General features: G+C 43.1%; 2 protein-coding genes across 4 annotated transcripts; one reads left to right on the top strand and one right to left on the bottom strand.

Moving 5' to 3' along the window:
• Positions 1 to 24492, top strand: tmod4 (tropomodulin 4 (muscle)). Of its 3 annotated transcripts, none has more exons than XM_058052951.1 (10): positions 1 to 74; positions 19819 to 20003; positions 20119 to 20275; positions 20366 to 20485; positions 23209 to 23301; positions 23376 to 23506; positions 23658 to 23765; positions 23846 to 23989; positions 24058 to 24202; positions 24275 to 24492. In XM_058052951.1, exons 2-10 carry the CDS (start codon positions 19902 to 19904, stop codon positions 24295 to 24297), a joined length of 1023 nt encoding a protein of 340 aa, XP_057908934.1. In that variant the 5' UTR covers positions 1 to 74; positions 19819 to 19901; the 3' UTR covers positions 24298 to 24492. The 3 variants fall into 3 exon arrangements, with proteins under 3 accessions (XP_057908934.1, XP_057908933.1, XP_057908932.1); XM_058052950.1 differs by lacking the exon at positions 1 to 74 and adding an exon at positions 16679 to 16805; XM_058052949.1 differs by lacking the exon at positions 1 to 74 and adding an exon at positions 16847 to 16992.
• scnm1 (sodium channel modifier 1) lies at positions 21139 to 27064 on the bottom strand. Its single transcript, XM_058052954.1, has 7 exons — positions 26897 to 27064; positions 26638 to 26708; positions 26478 to 26566; positions 26180 to 26277; positions 25940 to 26040; positions 25624 to 25869; positions 21139 to 25536 (listed from the first exon to the last, which is right to left on the bottom strand). Exons 1-7 carry the CDS (start codon positions 26945 to 26947, stop codon positions 25425 to 25427), a joined length of 768 nt encoding a protein of 255 aa, XP_057908937.1. The 5' UTR covers positions 26948 to 27064; the 3' UTR covers positions 21139 to 25424.
• Positions 27065 to 27171: the final 107 nt, after the last annotated feature.

Below are 27171 nucleotides of genomic sequence, written 5' to 3'. Positions count from 1 at the left end.
AACAACACTTACGATGTCCGCTCTCCTCGGGATGGCTGTGTCTTCCAGCACAAGACGTTTGTGCCAGTCCTCAGGTAAGAAATGCTGACGGCAAATGAGCATCTTGTTGAGTCTTTGTAGCGAAATGCTCGGTATCCACTCTTTCATCTGTGAATAACGCTGAGACTAGTGATTAGTGACGCGCCGTGAGATAAAAATAGTTTTTCATGTCATCTACTACAATAATAATACTTTACCTTGGTAAATATATAAGTCAGCTATGTAAATGGAACTCTGTTGCTATTTTTATATTTTTTGTGAGGGCTTTAGCGTCAAAATGGGTATTTCCTGTGAAGTCCGTTGCTAGCTAGCTTATATGAACTAATTTTCTTGTGCTAGATTAAGGATTGTGAATGAAAAAACTCTGAAAAAGTGCAGTTCCCCTTTGAGATACGTGTGGTTCCGTTGTGTTTTCCACTCCATACTTTCAAATGAGTTACTTTGAAGGCACGTGTTACTGAAAAATGATTCTTTCTCACATAATCACTTTTACAGTTTCCCCACTATTTCCACTATGTATATGAATTGTGGGCTATTCCTTATAAAATCGATGGTTCTTTTTCACATTTATTTTCATTATGTAAATTTTTTGAGTATCTTTAATGGTATCCAATATGTTTTGCGAGTTCCCATCATTTTCAGCAAGTAGTACCGTATCATCTGGGTATTTTATTCTAATTCTGACTGCTGGGCATCAATTGTCCTGAATGTGAATGTTGCACTTTACTTGAAAGGTAGTACTGTATGTATTGCACATGGTATTTGGGTAGTGCTATGATATGTTGTCATGTATAAAACCAGCTTTTGAGTCAGCTGAACAAAATCGTCTCTCCATGTTCATGTGCACTTTGTGATGAATATTTCCTGGCAGGAACATGTTCTCCTTGCGGCTGTTGTCTTTGTGTGGCTCAGGAAATATTATCTGAATGCAAACACGTTCACCATGTTAGATTTCCCTGCTGGAACATGTGACCTGCTTATTTGAACCTCACACATCACTCCGGCTACGTCACATTTTTCAGCTATGATTGAAACCTCAACTCGTGGACATTTGAGTGTTAATTACAAGACCGTGTGTGTGTGCATGTGTCTGTGTGTGCGTCTCACGTGAGGCGCCGCTTGGCTCTCTGCTTGCATTCTTTGTCAGCCTGCCGCCCACGCCTTCACAATAAAAGCCGAAAACATGGCAGCTCTGAAGGTGGTTTCTGTGTGACCTTGCCAACCAAAACATTCCAAATGCTGCAGACGTTAATTATGAATTTCATAGTGAAAATGAAACATTTCATTTTAAAGGCTAGCTTTCACATTCTGTGTTAACACAAACTATACTGCAGGCCTTATCCGCCAAGCGTCTCACCAGATGATGTCACATTTTTAAAAAACTTTAACTTGGAAGCTGTAGTCACCAACGTGACTTGCACTTCCATTGTGGCGAGCTTCAATGATACAGGAAATAGTCAGAAGCAGTCGTCACCTTGTTTAAGGAAGATTTTTTTTGTGCAGCGATCCAGCAATCTAGTTACCATTACACTGACATCTTCCTGCCGCAAGTCATGCCGGGTTGCTTGCGGGACTCTCTCTCCCAACATGTCGCCATGTTTAGCGTATTTTAGCTTGATTGCAAAACATGTGGGGTAGGTCGTCCAAAGTGAAGAAGGTGGGATCTTCATTTACTCTTAACAGTCAATGTTTTCATAGTTCATTACTCTAGCGTCATGGGGAGGTAGGTGCGGGGGGTTGCCTCTGGACTACCACGCATGCCTTGCGGACAACAGTTGAATTTTTGTGTGCGGATGTCTCATAAAATCACCTGATGACATCGGTATCAAATTTTCTCCTGATATTGATATTGGCGTGTGAGCGACACCTCAAAGTGTAACTATTTTATTAAGTTTCACCTGCAGATTGTAAATGTGAAATTTGCAATATCTGTTAAGAGCTTGGACAAGTGGTTAGCACGCAGTTAGGAGACCCGAGCTCAATTCCACCCTCAGCCATCTCTGTGTGGAGTTTGCATGTTCTCCCCGTGCATGTGTGGGTTTTCTCCGGGTACTCCGGTTTCCTCCCACATTCCAAAAACATGCTAGGTTAATTGGTGACTCCAAATTGTCCATAGGTATGAATGTGAGTGTGAATGGTTGTTTGTCTATAGCTGTCCTGTGATTGGCTGGCGACCAGTCCAGGGTGTACCCCGCCTCTTGCTTGAAGACAGCTGGGATAGGCTCCAGCACCCCCGCGACCCTTGTGAGGATAAGCAGTAGAAAATGAATGTAAAGAGCATTTTGCTGTGTGCAGGTAATGTGGCTCCACCTGAATAGTGCTAATGAGAAACATGTAACACCAAATGCATTGTCAAACGTAGCAGAAAACCACAATAAGAGCACAAACCAATAAACAACATGACATCTAAGAAAAAACAAGTCCAACCTGCCATTAGGGACATGACATAAAAATGGTTATTATTAGGGATGTCCTATATTGTCTTTTTTTTTTGCTGAGTCATTTTGCATTTCTTAGGCTGATATCTGACCAATAATTATCGGACATCCCTAGTTATTATAGTCTTCCTTCAATACTTATTATCTCATATCAAATCTCAGGATAAAACACATTTTGGCACTTTTTCTATAACTCGTATTGCATACGTCAGTATTTGTCCTATTTTGCACAAACTGTTTATTTGTGAAATGTATCCAGTGGCATCACAGTAAAAGACGCATTGTGGGTTCATTTACATGACATAAGTAGTCTGTAAGACTGTCGTTATTTCTGTACATGTTGTCCGCCATTGCTTGCATGTGATAATTTACTGTGCAAGTCAAGACTGCCATAATATTATAAATGAATGTACATTCTAAGTTGTATTATTAAAATACAACCTGTCAAATTCTATAGTTTCTTTTAGGTGATCTGTCATAGTACTTGTAGCATTAAGATATATATACGCCATATACTACGCCTGTCTCAATACATCATGCTTGGTGTACCATTGTCAGCACAAGAGGTAGCAACTTTCCACTGATTACTCTGGTGGTCGACATGATGCACAGTCATGTGACAGTTGTTTCCGCTTTGACACCAGCTGATGTGCTTTAAAAGTGATGACTCATTCAAAAATGATGTGGCATCATTTATGTATATGATAATGCTATCAGGTTTGACTCCCACGCATACACACACCCACACAGTCAAACAGGAAGTAGATAAACAGTGTGCTTTGCTGTAAAGTTTTCATTTCTTCTTCGTGCCTCCTCCTGGTTCCACATCGCCTCCTCCTCCTCAATGTTATTTATTCCCCCGGAGCACTGCGAGCGGTGAATGAACAACTTCTCGTTAATGTTGTCGTCACCGGCAACCACATGACGGCCCCTTTGGTGACCTGTGGAACACTTTCAGCTTGTTTCCACCTGCAGGCTAAACATGTCAGCTGACTGTGTTTGCTTCCCGCTAGAGCTAATTTACTCACTGGCGACTTTGAAGGCACAAGAGCGGGCTTGTCTTTTGCGAGGCCGCGCACCTACACAAGCACGCCATCTCCACTATTTCATCGTCCTCTGCAGACAACCATTTGATTGAGACGTCGCCTTTGCCTTCTCGGTCTTGAGAAGCAGAGCGTTAATGGCATTGGCTGGGAAAAATACATCCAACAACCCCGGGGTGTCCAAAGTGTGGCCCGGGGGCTATTTGCGAGCTGCGTCTGTTTTTGTTATTGGCCCACTGCGCATTCTAAAAATATAATTTCACAAGAAAAAGGTGCAATTTTATGAAAATAAATTAACATAATGAGGAAAAATAATGTTAAGATGAAATGTTTAAGACCAAAAAATATATATCTTTTTTATTTGTAATAGAATAAGAAACAAACAAAACAGAATAAAGTTGGTTGGGGGATGAAGTTATATGATGGGAGTGAGGTCATAATTTCTACCGCTTATCCTCACAAGGGTCGCGGGGGTGCTGGAGCCTTTCCCAGCTGTCTTCGGGCGAAAGGCGGGGTACACCCTGGACTGGTCGCCAGCCAATCACAGTGCACATATAGACAAACAACCATTCACACTCCTAGCTGTGTGGCTTGCGTGCTAACCACTCGTCCGCCGTGCAGCCCAAGTCATAATATTCCAAAAAGAAAATTTACGAGGATTATTTAAGAAGAAAAAAATATGCCAATGTTAAAATATACAGTATTTATAGAACTTCTAGCATATCTACATGTAGTAGTTTACACAATATCAATGTGGCCCTTTCACTTTTTGTTTGTTAGTATTTCAGTAAGCCACCTACCGCAATGAAGCATCTTGCTTCATTGGAAGTCGATGTCGATATCGATAGATATAATATAATAATTCCTCATAATTCCTGATCAGTCCGATAATTATCATGCACTCCTAATTTCATGTCTTAATAATGGACTACCCAGAGTCTCGGGCTGTGTCTCAATTAGTGCACTTACTGTATGCACTTGCACTTAGTATTGTGAGTGCATACGTGTGTTTATATGGGAAATTGCAGTGGACTGTTGGTACCCCGATGTTACAAAATGGTGAGTATGCAGTTCCGCAATAGTCGCTCCGTGTCAGCTAATGCAATACTTGCATCAGTACACGTCAAAAAGTACACTGTGTACACACTTCCTGAGTGTGTGAATTTTCACAGTCCAGTGCTGTCCCAAATCCATTATTGTCATTGACAATTGCAATTTGCACCCACTTCTTCTTCTCTCCTTTTTAATGGTGAATTGCAACCACTTGACAGAGCATTATCATTATCTGATCACCCCATAAAATATCTGCCAACTTTTTTACACGACTTCTCCATTGAATTATAATTGTTTTTATTTTCAAAAGCCAAGATGGCGACATCCATCCCTGCACAGTTTTGACTGCAACATCCAGGTACTGACAGTGCACTGCATTTTTCCCTTCTTCTCAGTGTTAATGCCCTTATACACTCAAAATATTAACATTGCACGCCTGACACTGAAACCAAGATGGCTGCCAGCCATGCATCCAAGCATGCAGGAATCCAAAAACGTTGTAAACAAGTTCTGACCTGCTTGTTTTTTTTGTTTTTTTTTTTACACGATTTATTTTATTTTGGGTACACTAAAGTGTGTGTGTGGGAACGATAATGAAGTCATTTTTGTGTTCCCACGAATCCTTGCTGAGTCAGCACTGCCGGTACACAAACAAGCTGTCACATGACACACACACACACACACACACATACTGTGCAGGTGCACACTTGCTAACACATACGTATACACACACACCATAATTATAACAATTCATTCGTTTGGTTGTTCCTAATTCATTTTGCTCTGTTCCTGTTTCACATTCGGACTGAGTTTGGTTTTTTTTGGGCTTCTCAATGTGAAGTTTCCTTTTGACGCCAGGATGGGTTTTGTTTTGAATGAAATCACAAGTGAAAGTAAGGGCATCGCTTGTGTCACACAAGTGTAAAGATGTCTTCAGTTCCAATACAAACCTCCCATTTTCCTCAGTAAACTCCTGTATTTTGCCCACCTTTCTCTGTCCCTTCCTGTATATTAACTTTTATCCCCCAAAAGTATATTATTTTATAATGTAAGATAGATAGAGGTGTAAGATAGACCTTGGATAGATGTTAGATTATGGTATGGTGTATGATGGACTAAACAACTGAAGGTGACATCACCCTTGTGTTTATTCCCTGCTGTTCATGAAGCTAAGATGTGTCTAACGCAGTGTTTTTCAACCTTTTTTGAGCCACGGCACGTTTTTTACATTGGAAAAATCTTGTGGCACACCACTAACCAAAAATGTTATAAAATGTCACCACGACCTCACACGTGCATCAATAAGTCTATCGGAGGAACAAGGTAGGTGTTGCCACACGGACCAATATTACATTGCTCTGCCAGTCTTTACACCACAGACACTCCACAGTAGCCATGTTTTTACATCACCACTTTTTCTCTTTCCGAATGACCTTTCGAGAAACAATGGTATCCATAGAAAGGAATATTCCAATCTCTTGTCTACATGCGCCGTGAAAATCAAACAGAATAGTCAATAGGGCATGCCCAGTAAAACGTACACAACATCAACATCACGTGATACCGGCTTCCCCAAGTTATTCTTTCACTTGTTGGAATAACTCCGTATTGCCAGTTTTTCGTCTGTCCAGTCTTGAAATTTAGTTTGAATCAAAAACAAACTTTGCTTAGTCCAGTGCCGATTGCTGGCCTCCATTTTTAAAAGTGAAGAACGTCTGGATCTGCGTGTTACGTCATATCTGAGCATGCGCTGAAAGAACGCACCCGGGATAAATTTAAACAGGAAAAGATCACATTAAATCTTGCTAATATTTTATAATTAAACTCAGGACATGTTTTATATAGATATATATATATTTTTTAATAAAACTGGACTTGTGAATGGCGTATAGAAGTGTTTAGATTCTGTTCCACAGATGGCGGTAATGCACATGAAAGCTACTTGCCAACCGCCAATAAACAACAGAAGAAGAAAAACACCAGGAAGAAGAAGGCACCCTGACAACTTTCCGTTTGAGCGGGTACAAGATACCTCAATCGGATTGGTTAAAGGAATATTCCATCCCTGTTCAATTCTTTCCGTTTGAGCAAATAAACCAAATGCAATTGGAATATTTGGGTCCATGTATACTATTGACATAATGGCTATTGACATAATATTTGCTAATGATGATTCATAAATGTTAATTATAAAAAGTGATATTGGATAATTCCTCACGGCACACCTGACGGTTTCTCAAGGTACACTAGTGTGCCGCGGCACAGTGGTTGAAAATCACTGGTCTAACGTATTTGAAGCAGAAGCTGTTTAAAGTTGAACTTGTTCACCAGTGGAAATCAAAAGGCGTAAAGTGTCGGGGTGGAGCGCCTCGTTGGCCAATGGCCCGTGTCCGTGACGTTGGCGGTCTCGCTGGCGGAGGAAAGTACCTACGACTCCCACCATTATTGGCATTGACTGGCCTGCAGCTGAAGCTTGTGAGCCGTGACTTATGATTCCATGTACCTCCAATTTTGTTTACAAAGAATATTTCAGGATTACTATTATTCATTATATATAATAATATAGTTGCACAGGTAGCATATAATAATACACGCACAGTTATTATATTTACTATAGTTGTAAAGCCATTAAATGGTACAGTAGTTGTACCAGTACCAGTGACAAATACTACATAGCATCACATCTTTGAATGCGTCTTCTGAATGCTTTATATTTATATAATATATATTATATATTATTTACATATATATATATATATATATATATATATATATATATATATATATATATATATATATATATATTTATATATTATGTATATATATATATTATATATTTATATATTTATATTTTAGTTAATTTGGACATTTTTATACCAGACGATGCCTAGTTTAGGTGAAATATACGTAAAATTTGCTGATATACTTTAAAAAATATATTAATAGGCCGTATTCCGCCTCAAACTGTCATGACTTATGAATTAAAATATTTTTTTTTAATCTTGAGAGTGAAACTGTGAAGTTTGAACCACGATGCAGTGAGGGACTGTAGTTGTACAAGTATATTATAGTACTATACTGTAGTTGTGCCATTACTCTTATAGTACGATTAGGGATGCTCCTATCCATTGGCAATCCAATATTGGTTGTATTGGCCGATTTTCCTGGGAAACGTATGTGATCAGCACATGCCGATCAATGCCTTTCCACGCCAATCACAAAAAATACTTACTGCTCTCTCACTTGGAGCTCCGCTATGTGATACCTGGAAGTGCTGTTGTTGTACATGATACTAATGTTATATATTATATTGTACTAATACATAATGCAATACTATTCATCCATACATCCATTTTCCCCCGCTTATCCGAGTCCAGGTCGTGGGGGCAGTAGTCTCAGTAGGGAAGCCCAGACTTTCTGGTCCCCGGCCATCTCTTCCAGCTCCACCGGGAGGACTCCTAGGTGTTCCCAGGCCAGCTGTGAGACATAATCCCTCCAGGTCTGCCCCGGGGCCTTTCCCCGGCTAGGCGTGCTCGGAACACCTCACCATGGAGGTGTCCGGACTAAATGCCCCAACCACCTCAACTGGCTTCTCTCAATGTGAAGGAGAAGCATCTCGTGAAAATTGTGAACAGAATCAGTGACAAACGGCAGCCTCAGCAGATGCCAACATTCACCGGAAACAGGCTGGACTTACTTCTGGTCGGACGGTCAAATGCCTTTTCCAAGTTTTTTCCAACATTGATGGCACCAAGATGGTGAGATCAGATTAGCAACCAGCTGCATTATCACTTTGATTGATTGATTAATCAATCGGACAAGTTAGTGGAATGAAATGACGCTGAGGCTGTTTTTACCATAGCGCTTCAAGATGTCAAGTCAAGGGAAAATAGACTAAAGCCTAATGCATGCTAGATGTGTCATGGATTCTGTGTGCTGTTACAATAAAACCTGGGAGGATAAGAGGAGTCCTTCTGGGGTTGCGATAAAGGTATGACAGAAGGACGATGGTAGGACAACTCAACAGACAACAATGAAGTTACATCAGACATCAGAACATTGTGGGGTTGAGTCAGTCGTGTACATGTCTCAACTTGTATACGTACCTTACGTAAGAAGGTGGTTGTCATCCCTCAGACGTGACTGGACCTCATTAGGACTCATCACAGAGGTCTGACACGCCGCTGAGGTCACGCCATGGCAACAAGCTGCAGACAGACAACGCAATAATAATAATAATAATAATAATAATAATAATAATAATAATAATAATACTGGATTGGATTTAAATAGCACCTTTTCCCAAAAGTGCTTTACACTGAAATTCATTCACTCCACAGTCAAATAGTTATAATGCTAACAATAGTGTTAGCAATAGTCAAAATAAAGGCGTTTTTTTTTTTCAGCTGTGACGTATGTTGTAGGTATCACACTGGGCGAGGACTCACTGTCTGCACACTTTGTCATCTCTGTCGGATTATTGTTGTCATTCAAAATGTCTTCACGCCTTTATTTTGGTGATCCCGGTTGCCAGGTGACGGTACAAACAGTTCTGGTTTTAGCGCGCATGATGTAATTAAAAGAAAATAGTTACATCAATTTTCGTTGACTTGTCATGATGTGATGGACTGGGTTTCCAGTCAGGTCTTTCCACCCCCCCACCTATTAGTAAGGCCTGACTCAATAAGGCCCACTCCCAGCTCGCTACACCATTGGGGTTTATTTTTCATGTTTTAGGGTAAAATATGGGAAACTATATCAACAAGGGAAATAGGCAAAATATGGGAGTTTGCTGAGGAAAATGGGATGGTTGGCATTTGTTCCCTGATTTTGCCTCATGATTTTTCCGCCGGGAACACCGTTAGCTCAGTGATGGTAATCTGCAATAGAGACTCCCCCGAGAGGTCGACTGCGGTACGCCAGACTTCCTGTCCATAATATTGTTTTCTTTCGGTTTTGATGTATTATATATAACACTTTTGTAAATATTGTGTGAATATTGTACACTGTTGCTAAAAAGGTATGTATGTCGCCCCCTGCTGGACAACCATTGCTGACCTTTGCACTTCCTGTTTTGACTGCAAGCTGCAGGAAGTAGTTCTCAAACATTCCAACTCTCTTTTTGTTCTTGGTGCTTCTATAAAGAAAGTCTTCATTTTGTTGATTTAGTTGAAAGTGAAACTATTCTGACCTCAAACTGTTTTCAAACTGAAGCTCAATGCCCCCTCTGCCCGCCCCGCAACCTCGGCCCCCCAGACCGGGCTGTGTGTGGCATGTGCTTCTATTCATGGGGGGAGAACAAGGCCCCCCAGTGTTTTCCACATTCTTGGAACCTGACATCAGCCGGCTGCAGGAAGGAGGTTGCCTCCGTGCTAGAGAGCAGGGAGGGGAGGGGAAGGGGCGGGGAGAGGCGCCCCCAACCCGGTCGTCTGGCGGGCCCCGACGGGCCTGGATGGTCTCCGATAGCAACAATGCAATCAAAGGGATGCTTTACATGCCACATGTTGTTTTGTGCTATGAATTAGATGGAGAAGCCCCACCATCGTTAAGATGGATTAACCCCACCCACACCCCCACCTCCACTGTGGGCCCATATGGAAATTTAGGTCACATGCTGAATGTAAATATTGATGCTCTGGAACATTTGAGCATGGAGCATTGTTCCGTGATGCTGGTTAACTTCCTCCCTTGTTTTACCGTAAGGCCATCTCATCTGTTCTCATTCAGCTGCCTTGCTCCAGTCTCGCATGGTTATTTTTGCTTTGACAGATTCTTCTTGCCTTTTGTTACACCAGAGAAGATAAAAAAAACATTTTCTACTTGATGACCCCGTGCACACACACATACACACACATACACTACATGTGTTAGTGTGGTCACAAGTTGTGATTACAAGCCAAAGTGTGACTTGCTGTCTTCTTCTTTTGAGTTGTTGGAGTCTTGTGCCTTCTTGTTCACGTGGATGTTTTGGACATAAGCTTCACAAATTAAACCCAACCATACAGTGTGATCAATATTTCATGTATAGTAGCATAACCTTCAAATATGGAAGAACGCGAGATGGACAGGCGGATTGGTGCAGCGTCTACAGTGATGCAGAGTCTGCCTTCATCCATTGTGATGAAAATGGAGCTGAGCCAGAAGGCAAAGCTCTCAATTTACCATTCTGCATTCCTATGGTCATGAGCTCCGGGTGGTTCCCCTAAGAAGAAGATTGCAGGCTCTCCCTTAGAGATAAGATGACATGGACTGTCAACCGGGAGAAACTCAGAGTAGAACCCCTGCTCCTCAGCACTGAGAAGAGTCAGATAATGTGGCTCGAGCATCTAGTCAAGATGCTTCCTGGACGCCCTGGGGAGGTGTTCAGCACGTCTGACCGGTAGAAGGTCCAGAAGAAGACCCAGGACATGCTGGAGAGACTTAACTGGCCAGGGAACACCTTGGAGGAGCTAGACGAAGTAGCCGGGGAGAGGGAAGTATGGGATTCCCTGCTTGGGCTTCCGACCTTGGATGAGTGGACGAAGATGGCTGGATGGGCAACAGGGGGCACATCCAACGTGTGCCCACCACAAATCATGTCTGTGGCAGCCAATGAAAAATAAGCTACACTTTGAGCGCCACTGATGTAGATATTCTCTGAAAATGTTTGCTTTTATTGCTTCTCTGTGTGTCCTCGCACGGATCTCCTCTGGAATTCTTTCCTCATGCGCTCATTGGAACACTCGTGTGTGTGTGTGTGTGTATGTGTTGGAGAGCATGTGTGGGCCAGGAGGGGGAGGGCGAGCGTACATCAAAGCAAAGGGAAATGGGATCCTCTCCTGGGACAAAGCGGTCCGTGGGGTTCTGAGACAAAGGAACCGTGATGGTGGTCATGTGACCAGAAGGCAGTCTGCTCCCATTCAGCTTTTCAGCCATTCACTTTTTTTTACCCCCTTTTTCACCCCACACTTTTTGTCGTCTTTTTCTTCTTCTGATGATGACCATGTTTATATTCATGATGGAATCTAAACACACCTCAGCTCTAGACTCTTGCGTTTAGACTACATCTCTCTTCAAGTCCACTTGGACTTGGACTTGAAAGTCTTTCAAGAATGTATCCATGTTGTCAACACTTCATTGCCTTCATGACGTCCAAAAAGCAGAAGTTAGATTTCTACAAAAAAAAAAAAAATGTTCGTGTGTGTCTGTGTCTGTGTGATATTATCAACATAACACCTCACCCACTTTCGTGTCAACTTCAGCATACTTGTAAGTCACATTGCAACATGCACGACATAGAATCCACATCTGGGCACATTCCAGCTTGTAAACAGCATGTCACAGCCCGGAATGTTCCTCTGTCCATCAAAAGACAAAGTAGATTCATCTGAATGTCAACACGCACTACACACACAAAGAAACTTGCCATGTAAAATGTCTCTTGGAGATCATCACTATCATCACTGCCCTCTAGTGGTGGGATATGCGTCATAGCACTCTACCCTGACCCCTATCTCCATCATCTTCATTAGATGTTAGCTCACGGCCATCATGTCCATTACCATTGTGTGTGTCGTATTGCGTAAAGGACAGCATGACCGTCCTCATAGGAAACTAAAGGGGTGTCATTCACTTCCTGTGCAAAGTGGAATGACACCTGACATCTCTCTGATCGCATCATCCTCCACAGGAAGTTCATGTGGAAGATAGGCGGAGCTTTCGCTGTGGGTAATGAAGTCAGTTACAGAGGGTTTTACAGTAGTTTTTTTTTTTCTTTAGCATGACTTCCTGTTTGTGTTAAGGAAGTTAGCCTCGTGAAATTGTGCAGGAGCGCCAGACCTTGAAGGCTGTTTCTCATGGTGTTCATTCCTCGAAGACGACTCACTCTTCTTGTCATGCAAGCTGGGCGAGTTATCCTCCCTACACGTGGAGTCTTAGAGTACAGAACGTCCAGGACTGTCAGTTTATAGGTCATTCTTTATATGACTTGATTGAAGTTGTTGAGTCACTGCTGTTTCATTGTTTGTTTGAATGTGTTGGATCAGGGCCAGAAAGGACATTTCCAAAACCTTGCAAAAGCACCCCCCAACACCTGTTTGGATGTTACTGACTTTCATTGCTTTCAGTTCGGAAATGGGAGATCCCATGAGTGCAGTTCATCTGTGTCAAGTGATTGGAGGTCCAGTCTCTGGTTCACTAGTATGGTTGTTAGGTGGTTTAGGAATTAGCTAGGCATTCCATGGAGTTCAGTTCATTCATTCTTTCATTTTCTACCGCTTATCCTCATGAGGGTCGCGGGGGTGCTGGAGCCTATCCCAGCTGTCTTCGGGCGAGAGGCGGGGTACACCCTGGACTGGTCACCAGCCAATCACAGGGCACATATAGACAAACAACCATTCACACCCACATTCATACCTATGGAAAATTTGGAGTCACCAATTAACCTAGCATGTTTTTGGAATGTGGGAGGAAACCGGAGTACCCGGAGAAAACCCACGCATGCACGAGGAGAACATGCAAACTCCACACAGAGAAGGCCGAGGGTGGGATTGAATTCGGGTCTCCGAGCTGTGAGGTCTGTGCGCTAACCACTAGACCGCCATGCAGCCCCTGGAGTTCAGTTAAATTTTAAAGAATTCAGCTACAAATTTCCCCACTGAGGGACGAATAAAGGCATATCTTAAATCAATAATTAAGAAATGGAAGAATACGGCACTTTACTAGATCTGCTTAGAGCTGGCCATCTTCATAAGCTGGGTGATCAAGTGGGAAAAAGACTGGTGAAGGGGGGTCAACAAGATGTCGACCAGTACTCTGAAGAAGTTAAGCGCAAGAACTGTTGCACAGGTTCTTCACCAGTTGTTGCTGTATAAGAGAAAAAGCCACTATTGGAAAAAAAAAGCTCACGTGAAGTCTGGCTTGAAATTTTTCCAATGAGGAAGAGGATTTTTGGCCATCAGACTAGACATGATGTTTGGCCAAAACCAAACACAGTATCTCCACCGCAAAGCATAGTGGCAACGTCATATTGTGGGGGCGATTCTCAGCAGCAGGCCCTGGAAAACCTGTCAAGGTAGAGTTGAACATGAGCGCAGAAAAGTATTGGCCACTCCTGGAATAAAATGTGTTTCAACCTGCAAGAGAACTACGCCTTGGTAGAAAATGTGTCTTCAAGCAAGACGATCCCAAGCATACAGCAGAAGCTACACAGAACTGCTTCAAAGACAACAAAGCCAGTGTTTTAAAGTAGCCAAGTCAAAGGCCAGATCTCAATCCAATTGAGAATTTGTGGCTGAACTTGGAAAAAAGATGTTCACGCATCGGAGGAATGGGCGGAGGTTCCGAAAGTTCTGAGTTGGAAACTTTGGTGATATGCAGGGTTGGCTAAACCGAGCAGGTTACACTTTGGGTGAATACTTAAGCATTCATTCATTCATTCATTCATTTTCTACCGCTTATCCTCACAAGGGTCGTGGGCATGCTGGAGCCTATGTATGTATGTATGTATGTATGTATGTATGAGCACATGTAGACAAACAGCCATTCACACTCACATTCATACCTATGGACAATTTGGAGTCGGCAATTAACCTAGCATGTTTTTGGAATGTGGGAGGAAACCGCAGTACCCGGGGAAATGAATGGATTTGGATAAATTTTCAAGAATTGGGATATGGAAGAACTGATTAAATATTGGCGGTGATTGAGCCAAATCACATGATTTCATGTATTCATTCATGAAGTAATAGAATGCTGAAACATCCAAGAGGATAAGAAGGGGTAAATACTACCTGTATACTACGCTGTACACCATTCAATAAATGCAACCATTCGTCAATGGAGTCATGCACTGTGGACAAATGTCACATTTAGAAGAAAGAAGCTTTAAAAGGTCATCTTGATTTGCAAAAACATGAAAAAAGTACAATGAAGCCACATGCAAATATCAAACATCATAGTTTATGTTTCAAACATTCACCTTCTGGTTCTGTCCATGTCTTCGTGTGTGTCATGTCACCCAAAGAGGAACATGACCGTCGTCATGGGACACAACAGGGGTGGGGGGAGTCCTATTCACTTCCTCTGTAAAGAGGGATGCTCTCTTGCCGCCTTCCACAGGAAGTTCATGTGTTAGGTGGGTGGAGCCTCCTCCGTGTCTGCGTTGCTGTCAACTTGTGCTAAAGTCCAACTTTTATGTTGCTTGGTTTGTCTAAATGTCGCTGATGTGAAAGAACGACTTGATTAGTGGTGTAATTTTTATCTGAATTTTGCAGGAGTTCATTTGGTTTCGGTGCTAAGGCAGTAAGCCTCATGAAATCTGTAGAATTGTCAGGCCCTTAAGTTGTTCCTTGCTCGACGATGACTCGGTTCTCCGAGTACGGATCATAGGTTGATTGAAGATGAGGCAGTGCAGCTTTAGTCTTTCAAAGTGTGAAATGCACTTAAAAGCAATTAGTGCAATCATTCATATGAGTTGAATCATGCACCGTGGATAATTGTCTCATTTAGACAGGAAAAAGGGGGAATTTGCTTTAAAAGGTCAGGTCCACATCAAAAGCATGAAAGAGTGCAGTGTGCAAATATCAAACTTCATGATTGAAGTTTCACTTTCGCCTTCCTGTTCTGTTTGTGTGAAATCCAGAGGAACCATTCTGAAAGCCTCAGGAAGGACTAAGTCAAAGTTAAACACAAAAAATGTGAGAACTGAGCAGGGTTTGTCTCCAATGTTGTTGGACACACAGTGTTGTCAGATGTCTCCGGGTGTGTGTTTTATAACAAAGGTGTGGTACGTTCTCAGAGAAAAAGGAACTTCATGATCTTTTCCTAGCCAAAATGTCAACAATGAAGATACTACACTGTCCAAACAAAGACTACTTTGTTTCATAAGACACGCTTTGAGGTCAAAGTGGCGCCATCTGCTGGTCATGGACATGCACAATGCAATATACACCAGGAGAACCTATTCGAACAGAACCATTTGATTCTCTCCAATGTGGCTCAGTGCCTTTATTAGACTTATCCTCACGACACTCAAGGGGGTCCTTTTACACTTAAAAACAGACATTTGGGCCCCAAAAAACGTCCATACATCGTCTTATGCAGGAATACAATCTTGTGTTTGAGGTCTTTTGGTCTTGCACATGGTGGTTGGCAGGTTAGAATAGGTCAAAGATGTCTTTTATTCACATAATCAGCTGAAATTGCATTCTCTAACACAAATAAATGCATAACCTATAAATTATTTATTGTTTTAAATTCTGTATCCGTTGACGATGAGCGAATTCAAGAAACAATACAAGCAGTCGATGTTTGCTAAATACAAGGATGAAGAGTCTTGAACCAGTCATGATGTGCTACACATATCACTATATTGACACTTACTATGGTACCCATTATGTCATTGGATGGTCATATCACCTCGTACTTCGGTACGAGGTGCATTATAAAAAATAAAAAATGAATTTAAAAAAAACCTGTATTATGGAAAGCAGGAAGTGAACAATTGTAACAGTTACTGATTGTAAAAGTACCAGATGGAGGGGTAGGATTTAATAAGCTTTGCTTCTTCCTACTCCTTTTGGACATGTGGAACTGTGAACTGATTATGTGATGCACTCAATTGTAATCTGATGCATGTTCAAATGAAATAAAACCATTACCAACCATTACCATTACCATTACCATTACCATTACCATTACCATTACCATTACCATTACCATTATCTTCCTTAAACACAATGGACTGATCATATCAATGTAAGGGGCAAACTTCCATCCATCCATCCATTTTCGATACTGCTTATCCTTACTAAGGTCACGGGTATGCTGGAGCCTATCCCAGCTGTCTTCGGGCGAGAGGCGGGGTACACCCTGGACTGGTCGCCAGCCAATCACAGGGCACAGAGAGACAAGCAACCATTCACACTCACATTCATACCTATGGACATTTAGGGGTAAACTTACTAAATCAAACTGTAGGTTACTTATTTTCCCCACGTTAGTCTCGTCAATGTGCATGTCAGTTTCGGCCACTAGGTGTCAGCGTTCATTCTCCAGTGTGACTTGACTGCAATGTTGCTGTCAATCATGAAAGTTCAGTTCATGCTCTTTTTCCTTCACTCGGACGCTCTCTCTCCTTCTAAATAATCAAGTGCTGACGTGTCGATGTGACGTCACTGCATGGGGCGAGAGAAGAGGGGGTGTAGCCCTTGTGTGCTTTCTGTCAGACTGGAGGCTTCCACACTGTTCTCAGGTAGGTGTGATGCTGCTGCTGCTGCTTCTTCTGCATGATTTACCCTACTGGTTGTTCAGTGTGTTTGTGAGAGGGAGCATGGATGCCGTGCTATGGAATGCTGCGGCATGAACAAGCTGGCTGGATAATGTTGGTAAAGTGGGATTGAACCTTTGTAGAAACTTTGAACAGTGTAGCTGAAGTTAAGGTAAGCCAGATTTGGAAATGATGGTTCTTGGAGTGTGAACATGAAAATGGAAGTTTGAGTTAGTCCTCAAACACTACACTTGTGTGATATTGCAACACATTTTGCAACTTGTTGCATGTCCTTTTTTGATGTGGACACTATGAAAAGACACAGTGTGCATAGGCCATCGTTTTGTGTGTGTGTGTGTGTGTGTGTTCATGAAGGGGCAACCTAAGCCGGCCAGGCTTGACACGGCTGCAAGTAGCTGACTTGTCAAGCTAAAATTAAGCCCAGCATGATTTGGAATGTTACACTTGGGCAGTAAGACGTGGTCGAAGGTGACAAATCTGCTGCAGCAACAAAGTGGACGTGGAAAAGGCATTAAATCATTCTACATTTGACATAATTGGCTTACTATTGAAGACACAATGATACACAAAGGTATATGGACACAGCTCTGAACGAATGAGAGGTTGGACTAGAGCCCTAAGTTGTGCCTCAGTCCTAATTGTTCATCTAAACAAGTTATTTTGGACAATTGTATGGTTCCCATTTGGTGGGAACACATTGAGGGATCTTTTTCTATTCCCAGTGCACAAAGCAAATGCATGCTTGGAGGAGTTGCTGTGGAAGAAAACATCATAATTGCCACAGACACACTCCAAAATCTTGCAGAAAATCTACCCCGTTCAAGTCTCCATGCTTTTCCCTTCCTGGAAATGTCCCAATTGTAGTTCTGTGGGAAGAGCTGATGTAGTTTTCAGACCTTTGCTTGGTGGTGTGGACAGGGACAGGTGAGCATCATGTGTCACATGACTTGGAAGCTCCAAGTGCAGACAAGTGCTCGGTCAACTGGTGAAATGCATACTTACACTTTTGAGTGTGCTCACACAGAGAAATATGTAAAAGTGCAGTACACAGAAGTCTCAATCAAAACGTTGAAAACCTCTGAACCTTAAGAGTCACGCTGGACGTCACGTTGCCTATCCAGGCTTTTAGCCCCACAATTAGTGCTCTCAACTCTCAGTCATCAGACCTTGGTTTGAGCCCAGGGCGGGAACACGGTGACAGCTGAACCAGGCAGGTTACAAATGTGCCTGATGGACACTTACCACCCTCAATAGTTGCCAATATTTTGGCTATGTAGTGGAAGGGGAGGGACGAGCAAACAAAAAGCAATGACCAAATCTTTGCCTCATTTGAAGTAGTAGGTAAACACAAACACAATGCTAATGGATTAGCCCTACACTGTCAATATTCGTGCACTCATGAACAAAGTACGTACATATAGTAGTGGTCCTCGGTTTACTGAGGGGTGTCACAAGATCTTGCAAGATATTAAAATGTGACAACATTTCTTGTTCAGAAAAAAAAAACTGTTTGCACTAGGCGTTAGTAACTAAAAATTTTAATTAACTCGCTAATTTTGCTGGCGGCTGCACGAGTTCCACATTCCAAAAACATGCTAGGTTAATTGGTGACTCCAAATTGTCCATAGGTATGAATGTGAGTGTGAATGGTTGTTTGTCGATATGTGCCCTGTGATTGGCTGGCGACCAGTCCAGGGTGTACCCCGCCTCTCACGCGAAGACAGCAGGGATAGGCTCCAGCACCCCTGCAACCTTCGTTAGGATAAGCGGTAGAAAATGAATGAATGAATTTTGCATATTGCCATGTGCATGAACAGGCAGGAAGAGGATTCATTCGCTGGTGTATTGGTTTCAGCATGGACTTAGCCCATTTCTCAGTCATATGGTCTCTGTTTTGGTGGGTGGAGGCAGTGCCGCTAGCATATACACACACACAGTGCGGAAGACTGTAAGGTAGTAGAAATTAAATAAGTAAGTTGCAATATACAGTATCTCATCAGTTCTCATACAAATCTCATCTTCTGAACTGAGTGTCTTGTGACGCCCCTAATTTACAGCATTCTCAGTTTCGTTGTGTGGTTACATATGCGCTGCCATTATTAATATTGTACAAAAAGAAAACTAGTTACGTGCGTGTGGGGAGTAATTCCTCAGCATATTAATACATTGTTGGACTGGCAAAGTAACACGTAGTTCTTTTTAGTGAACTTTTAACTGCAACTTTAATCTCCATGATGACTCCATAGGCAGTGAGGCAGACCTGTCTGGTGGTAGCGTATAAAAGTGAAAGCAATTTCACTGAATTAGACATTGTGAGATGATCAGTGGAGAAATCAACATTGGCTGCAGGCCCAGTCTGCTTCTGAAACCCGAGGACCATCGTGAAGGATAAAGATGGCATCTTTGAACATGCGAAAGGATCTGCTCCTATGAAATGGACAACAATAACAGCATTAGCAACGTGGTGCTTGCAATATTGAGACTCCCTTCTCCCAATCAGCCTGTCCTAGTGTGCAACACAGAATGTCTTTTTTAATCTAAATTTGTATTTAGTGTTTTATTACTGTATTGTATATGTATTTGATTGGTTGGTCATTGCTAAGAGTGGAACCACTTTGGTCCCGGGTATCCTCCAAAGTGACAATAAGATATTTTTCTTTGTTATATTTGTTGTTATAGGGTTATAAGGGTTGTGACATCATTGCAGTCGTCTGTTGATCGTAATGAAGAGTGACAGCCTTCATCAGGAGGGCTACAAATGTTTGTGAGGATGATAAATGAGGGACTGCAGCCTCTCTGCTATTTTTAGCGTCTACGAGCCAAGTTAACAGTGTTGAGTTACACACACCTCATTCTCTTTCTATCATTTCTCTCACAAGTCGGCCTTGTGGGTTCGCGTCAGTCATCATGTGACATCATTTGACGTGTTGGATGTGATATTTTTACCTGTAAAAATGCTCATGTTCCTCTTTTGCAGAGCCCCTCCCAACCACAGGTGTGTCGCCGTGTGTGACAGCGAGCGTGTGCATGTGAGTCAGCGTCCTCTCCCCAAAGCGTGTCATGTCGGACCCTAGGGACATCGATGAGGACGCCATCCTCAAGGGCCTAAGCCCTGAGGAGCTGGACCAGCTGGAGTATGAACTTCAGGAGATGGATCCCGAGGTAGGAGGAGCACTCCATTCATCCACATAATCACTCGGTTCAGTTAGCCTGACAGTAGCTAAACCCGCCTATGCCCCCCTCTCTTATCATATCAACATGCCCTCTGACTTCCCAGAATGCCATGCTTCCAGCTGGCTTTCGGCAGCGTGACCAGACAAAAAAAAGTCCAACAGGGCCGTTTGACCGTGACGCTCTGATGCAGCACCTGGAGAAGGAGGCCATGGAGAACCCAGACAGAGAGGACCTGGTGCCCTTCACGGGGGAGAAGAAAGGTAGGTTGTGGGTTTCCGTCATGGTCCAAGAATTCCATTCTTACACGAGGGTTCCAGTCAGTTCGACAAAGCTTCTTTGTGTTCTTCCAGGAAAAGCCTTTGTGGCCAAAAAAAGCGCTGAGATTGCCGAGAACGAGCAAGTACTCCTGGAGCCAGAGCTCGAGGAGGCGCTGAAGAATGCCACAGATGCCGAAATGTGCGACATCGCAGGTGAGACTTCTTGCTTGTATGATCCAGCTAGACGTCAGCCCTGAGTGACAACTCCACCAGTGGCTATTCTTTAAAAGAAACCTGGAACTGATTAGGGATCGACCGATATGTTTTTTTTGGGGGGGGGGGGCGATGCCGATACCGATTTTTTTCCATCACCCTCAGCCGATGGCCAATTTTGCTTGGACCGATATTTGTGGCCAATACTGCTTTTGATCCCTCAATTTACATGAAAAAATGACCATTTAAACACACATTTAAACGGCATTATCAACTTTAAAACCATGTTCAACCATGTGCAAAACATTTCTGTCGTAGTTTAAATTTATCTAGCATCGATGTGATGACTGCTCCACCGCAGCGTCTGACACAATTTAGTACGATATATAAAACATGTCTCTCATCATTAAAGTTCGTGTTGTGCACGATAAAGACCAATCATAAGCAGACATGGCTTCTGTGCGTGCGTGCTCGGAGAGAGGGGCAACACAAAGCTGCCCCGGCGGATGCCTGACTGGAAATCATGCGGTGGAAAAATACATCGGCGAACCCACGCGCGTATCGGCCGATACCGATACAAGGAAAAAAACGCAAATATCGGCCCTATATATCGGCCGGCCGATGTATCGGTCGATCCTTAGAACTGACCCATAATGTACTGGCTTATTCCGTGGCTGATGGACCGCCCCTCAAAGTTCAGGTCCAATTATTTTTAGCAGTGTTTAACTGCTTTAATTTCAAGTATTATCTGCTGACAGGCGTAAAAATACTGTGCATAAACTGATGATTTGACACAATGATTGTGTATTTCAAACAAAGAGTTCTTTGTTTGAATATTTTCTCAACTTGATGAGAACATCATGTGACAGAGTTCACTAATGACAGAAAAACAAAACCAGCCATGTTTCTTCTTTGTCTGCAGCCGTGGTAGGTTAACCCTTTGTCCCAGCACAGTGGCTCTGACCCAAATAGTTCTGGTTCTCCTAACATCTACGACGTCCCACAGCCAGACATGCAACGGGGTCCGATTCCCCGAACTCAGCAACTCAAAAATAAACGAGCTGGTCTATAAGGGTGTAGTGTGTGTGTGAGAGAAAGATAGGATATCTTTTTAAAGCACACATACTGAAACAGAAAGTGACTAACTGATGTTTTCTGCATAATTAAGAAAACCTTCGGGATATTAACTGAGACCACTAGAGACCGTCTGGTTAAGTGAACCACATTAAAGACCACATTGCAATGGAATGGCAATGGAATGATGATGAATGATCCAGGTTTTTGGTGTTAAAGTCTAACTAGCATCTCTGCCAGAATCAAATTGATTGGTTCTGCTGAAACCCACATAGGTTCTAAAAGCCTCCTCATAAAGGGCCAAAGCATGTTGACAGTGATCCTCGGTGTATCCAGTCACTGGCTGACTGTCCACATCCGTGGTGCTTGAAACTGGACCGGGTCCAGATGAAGATTAGAGCTCAGTTAGCTTCTGTCAGCCTTTTGTTGGGCTTTTTGGCAAGCGGGTCAAAAGGGATGAAGAGCTGGGCTAGAGTGAGACTAGTTCAACACATGTCATGAACAGTTTTATTTATGATGTTAGCATGTTGCTACACTTGGCACACTAGTCTGCTGCTAGGCTAGATGGAGCTGTAAAGCTAGAAGGGTTATTCTCAGGGGCGCATGGTTGGGGGTTGGGGTGTTTATGGCTAAGCAGGCAGCTGTCTCACTGGCCTGCCTTTGCATGGTGGCCCTGCCCAGGGTCAGCGGGTGGTGGGGTGGGGGTGTCACAGCAGGTGGTGTGTGACACAGTTTGCTGGAAGGCAGGTTATAGCATATGTGCACATAGTGCTGCCCCCTCCTGGTGATGATAAGGAGCGTGTTCAGGTCTACTTAGCCTTTGAACAAGATGGCAATGAACACAGCATGCATCCATACATCCGACCTCTTCCTCTTATCCGCTGGGATCAGGTCAGCCGAAGCTGAGAAACCCATACTTGATGCTCCTGAGGCGTTCCCAAGTGTCCTGCATCTTACATACCTTGAACGGAGATCCAAGCCAGAGGCAGAGCCTCCCTGTCTGGCTCCTCTCAATGTGGAGGAGCAGTGGCTGCCGTATATGACAAAGCTTCTCAACCTAACCCTAAGGTCAAGCCCAGCCACCCTACGGAGTAAACTAATTTCAACCACTTGACCCACGATTCTGTCTGATGGTCCACAAAAGAACAGTGGGCCTAGAATGCACCCTTGAGGGATTCCCACCTTAAGGGAAAGAGATTATTATTAAGAGAGTATTCTAGAAGGAGAATTTCATGGTCAACATGACTGACGTCAAAAGTACATAATAGGAACCTTTGTGGTGCTAGGAACTCAATTTAAGATATTTGTACTGTCTGCTTACAAACAGACAATCCAAACTCTGGCAGTATTTTCTCCTTCCAGCACCTTATGTGGTCCATATACCGACGCTATTACAGCAAGAACAAAAAGGACCAACTTTATCTCGTTGGCACTTCTTATCATGTCAGAAAATATGCTTTCTTTCTGCTGAGGAACTGTAAGACAACACGATGACGTTCCTCCCAACAACAACATTCTTATCTTGACAAATAGGCCGGGGCTTCACAGGAGACGAGGCAGCATACAGCTCCTCCTGCTGGTGCAAGCGACCCGTTTCCCAGATCAGAACATCGTATTTAAATGTCCTCAATGTTTCCCTGCACATGCAGCTATCCTGGGAATGTATACGCTGATGAGCAACAAGCAGTACTACGACGCACTGGGAACCACCGGAACCATCGCCAACACTGAGGGCATCAACAGTACGTACACCGACGCTCGTGCTTCTACAACTTACTTCACTTCTAACTTATTATTACTACTGTTTCACCTTCAGGCGTCGTGAAAGCAGATCCTTTTAAGATCTTCCCTGATGAGCCTCCCAACACCACCAACGTGGAGGAGACTCTGGAGAGGATCCACAGCAACGACAGCAGCCTGACAGAGGTCAACCTTAACAACATCAAGGTCAGTCCAAGGACAAAGAACCGTAAAGAAGCTTGCTGCAGTCAGATACTTCATCAACAGTATTTTTGGTCAGCACTGAGTGACATCACCACCAAGGAAGAAGATGCAATCATGGTTACCATAGTAACACAAAGGCTTGCTGTCATTTCAGGACATTCCCATCCCGACACTGAAAGACATCTTTGAGGCAATGAAGGGAAACTCTCACGTGGAAGTTCTGAGCATTGCCGCCACTCGCAGCAACGATCCCGTGGCCTATGTGAGTCCAAAAACCACAAGTCCTTAATTGACCCTTGTATTAAGGTCTAGTTTTCATTATACAGTTTTTGTGTGTGTCAGGCGTGTGCCGAGATGCTGCAGGAGAACACCAGCCTGCAGAGTCTGAACATCGAGTCCAACTTCATCACCTCAGACGGCATGATGGCCGTCATCAAGGCGATGGCCAACAACGCCACGCTGGTGGAGCTCAAGATCGACAACCAGGTCTGCCATGGAAAACTTCTCAATCCTCAAGTCTTGGCCTGCCTGACACTCTCCTCTCTGTCCTACAGAGACAAAAGTTGGGTGACTCAGTGGAGATGGAGATCGCTGCCATGTTGGAGAACAACTCCAGCATCCTGAAGTTTGGCTACCACTTCACGCAGCAGGGTCCCCGAGCACGAGCTGCCATGGCCATGACGCGAAACAATGACATGAGTAAGAAGGAATGAACCCAGAATGGCGCTTGGCTGCATGTGATGTCTTCTCACGTTGTGTTCCACTCTGCAGTTCGCCAGCAGAGGCTGAGATGAAAAGATGAAGATGAAGAGTAGAAGGTGGATGGGGCTGCTGAGCTGAGCACAGAAACATCCAAACCATTTCACTTGTCGCTGAGAGCACAATCTGTCTTTTTTTAAAAGGCAGGATGTGTCCTCTTTGTGCCGCCCAATGATTCATCTCATTGTGGGGGGAGGAGCATCTGTAAATACTTTAATTAAAATATTTATTCAAATACTCTTTGTAAACATTTTGTACATTTTATTTGTTGCAATAACGTATTTTGCATTAATACGGGAGCAGCAGTTTGGATTTACAGTACGTTTGAATTTATGCCTAAATGACAGTGATTTCTTCTTCTTTGGTAAAGTGTTGAGCGGCTCCTCTATTGACAACATTCTAAGGTTTCACTTTAATCACGTAAGTCTCTTTAAGTCTCTCCTGATCCTCGCACTTCCCACAAGCACCCCAGCTATTTTTACCCCCCCAGGGCCCAAAGAGTAAGGGATCCTGGCCTGCAGGCTTCAGTTTCCTGCTTCCAAATAGAAGAGGAGTCTGTTTGCGACCTCAGCGCTTTATGAGCACAAACAGCTGCTAACCTCCCAGGATTTCCACAACATTGTCTGGATTCCCTTCGCCCTCTGCTCCCGTTTTTCATGTTTCTGCTCCTTAAAGTGCTCCACTTTGACCTCTCTCTGACCTTGTCAAAGGTCACTTTGACAAGGTGAGAGCCAAAATAATGACGCAGGGCGCTTTCGACACATTAGCGCCGTCAACAGGAAGCAGCCCCCTCCCCGGCTGACCTGACCCTGAAGGTCTTCTCTAATTTGACGCAATAGCGAGGCTAACTGCTGGAATCCCGAGGCAAATTAGCACCCAACTGCTCGTTCGTTGCAGGTTTACACCTAAGCCGAGTGAGGATACTAGGGGGGCAGCAGAGGCCACTGGGAATAGTGACAAGACAGTCAAGTTTGTGTTCAGCTGCTGGTGTCTTGGCCCAAATGGACGCCATGATGTCACCAGCATGTAGAAAATGTTCCTAGGCCTTTATTATAGGCAGCACGGTGGGGCTGACACAACGTAATAAATTGTATTAACATAAAGTCATCTTTTTAAGTGGGGGATGTCTTCATGTTTTAGAATAATGACATGCACTTGGACCTCAGTGATTTGAAGGCATGGTGGAAAGTGAAGGAGGCTCCTCCTCGTCGGAATCAAACTCCACATTCTGGTCTTTAACCCACTGTCCGCTCCGGTCCTGGATCCATCCATCACTACAGGAAGTGAGGCAGTGTTAGCATCAACGTATGAAGCATATCCAGATCTCAGAGGTCATCAACTCGTCAAAAGAGGGTCTGTACCTTTTCAGTTTCAGATAATGCTCCATCTCTAGTCTCCTCTGGGGTGTCATGGGCTCAGGTTCTGGTATCGCTGCTAGGGGGCGCCCTCCTGAGGGTTTTGTAGGATGTGACTTTTCTCTTGTGCAACCAGAAACTTCTGACTCTGACGCTCTCTTAGGTGGGTCCAGATACTCAAGTGAAGTTTTGCTACAAGTGGTGCCACTTGGTCCTGAGGCTCTGCTCACCGGTCCTTTTTCAGTTTTTGTACTAAAAATGACAAAACATTTTAGTATAACTTACTTTCTACTCCTTGTAGACTCAATGTACTGTAGCTCGCCTGGTTCTGCGATGGCAGCTGTTATATGGTACTGTCTTCAGCAGAGCATGATTGGTCAGCTTCCGTGTTTTTGCCAATAATGGAGCTGAACTGGATCCTTCCTGAAGAAAAATAGGGGGAGGAAAAAGTTTATACACACTTGACAATGGCTGCTCCTTGTGTGAGCAAGCTTTTAATGAAAAATATTAAAGATTGCAGAAAGGCCCGCTGGGAAATTTGAAACTACAGTATGTCACCAACCTGTCTCCTATCTTCTTCCGCTCGGATGAAGTTTTCTTGTTTCCTTTTTGTTATTTCATGCTTCAACTCCGCTTTCTTACCATAGAATGCTTTTAATCCTAAAACATACATGTTCTACTCAATAATTTCATTCATATTTGCACACTTCCGACATATTTGCACAGTATAGCAAGTATACACGAATAAATATTGACATTGAGCTCACAATTAGTCAGTTGACAATCATATATGCAGTCAACTTTAATTGATCACCAATCTCGTGTAATTTGAGACAATTACAACCGTTTATGTGCTTTACCTTCTAGATGTCTTTTCCCTTTCCTGTGGACTGTCAGCATGTCAACGGTGTCAAACACAGGACGAAAGGAGCACACAAGACAAGTATATCTTGAGAGAGAGAGAAAAAAAAAATGTTGTGTCAAACAGCATTTTGTACTGCAGTTCATGTTTACATTTACCTTCCATTGCTCAGAAGGGCTGCTTCATCTTCTGGAATAAAGCTTGACATAAGATCTGCAACGCGCCGTTTCTGAAATGCAAAGTCAACCAATAATCTATACAATGCGATATGCGAGTTGCGCTTATTTGTCTATGATCTTTTAAATATTTGTAGTGTCAATCCTCACTATTAGCTGCTTGGCTAACATAGCACGATGCTAACAATATTACCATGCATCCAGTGAACGATAGCAGTAAAGGCATAATAATAGTAATCACCTTGAGTATATTCAGCTGACTCTTATCATCGCCTTCCCTTTTAAATGACATGACTATTTTGTCAGAAAATGTTCAAAGTGTAATCTAGTAACACATTAGGAGTATAGTTAACCTAAAGTGTCAGCGACTTAGCCTGTACATAATGTGGCATTCAATGGAAGTGTAAAAGTAGCTTTTATCAATACTATTTGTCAACGGAGAATTTCAGAGCTCGCTTGTTTGTCACCTAAATATACTAACCAGATTAAATAATATTTAAAATTTTAATAATGTTG

Source organism: Doryrhamphus excisus, chromosome 17 (genome assembly GCF_030265055.1).
Source record: "Doryrhamphus excisus isolate RoL2022-K1 chromosome 17, RoL_Dexc_1.0, whole genome shotgun sequence".
Classification (NCBI taxonomy): Eukaryota; Metazoa; Chordata; class Actinopteri; order Syngnathiformes; family Syngnathidae; genus Doryrhamphus; species Doryrhamphus excisus.
Note: the sequence above shows the minus strand (reverse complement) of the source record. Positions and strands in the feature narration are given on the sequence as shown.

What these genes read in the sequence shown, in the direction of transcription:
- tmod4 (XM_058052951.1), top strand. Translation starts at nt 19,902, where the DNA reads ATGTCGGACCCTAGGGACATCGATGAGGACGCCATCCTCAAGGGCCTA. An exon ending in CTTCACGGGGGAGAAGAAAG is followed by an intron (nt 20,276 to 20,365) that starts GTAGGTTGTGGG and finishes GTGTTCTTCCAG; the next exon opens with GAAAAGCCTTTGTGGCCAAA. An exon ending in TCAACCTTAACAACATCAAG is followed by an intron (nt 23,507 to 23,657) that starts GTCAGTCCAAGG and finishes CTGTCATTTCAG; the next exon opens with GACATTCCCATCCCGACACT.
- scnm1 (XM_058052954.1), bottom strand. Translation starts at nt 26,947, where the DNA reads ATGTCATTTAAAAGGGAAGGCGATGATAAGAGTCAGCTGAATATACTC. An exon ending in GTCAGCTGAATATACTCAAG is followed by an intron (nt 26,709 to 26,896) that starts GTGATTACTATT and finishes TTTGCATTTCAG; the next exon opens with AAACGGCGCGTTGCAGATCT. An exon ending in GCCCTTCTGAGCAATGGAAG is followed by an intron (nt 26,567 to 26,637) that starts GTAAATGTAAAC and finishes CTCTCTCTCAAG; the next exon opens with ATATACTTGTCTTGTGTGCT.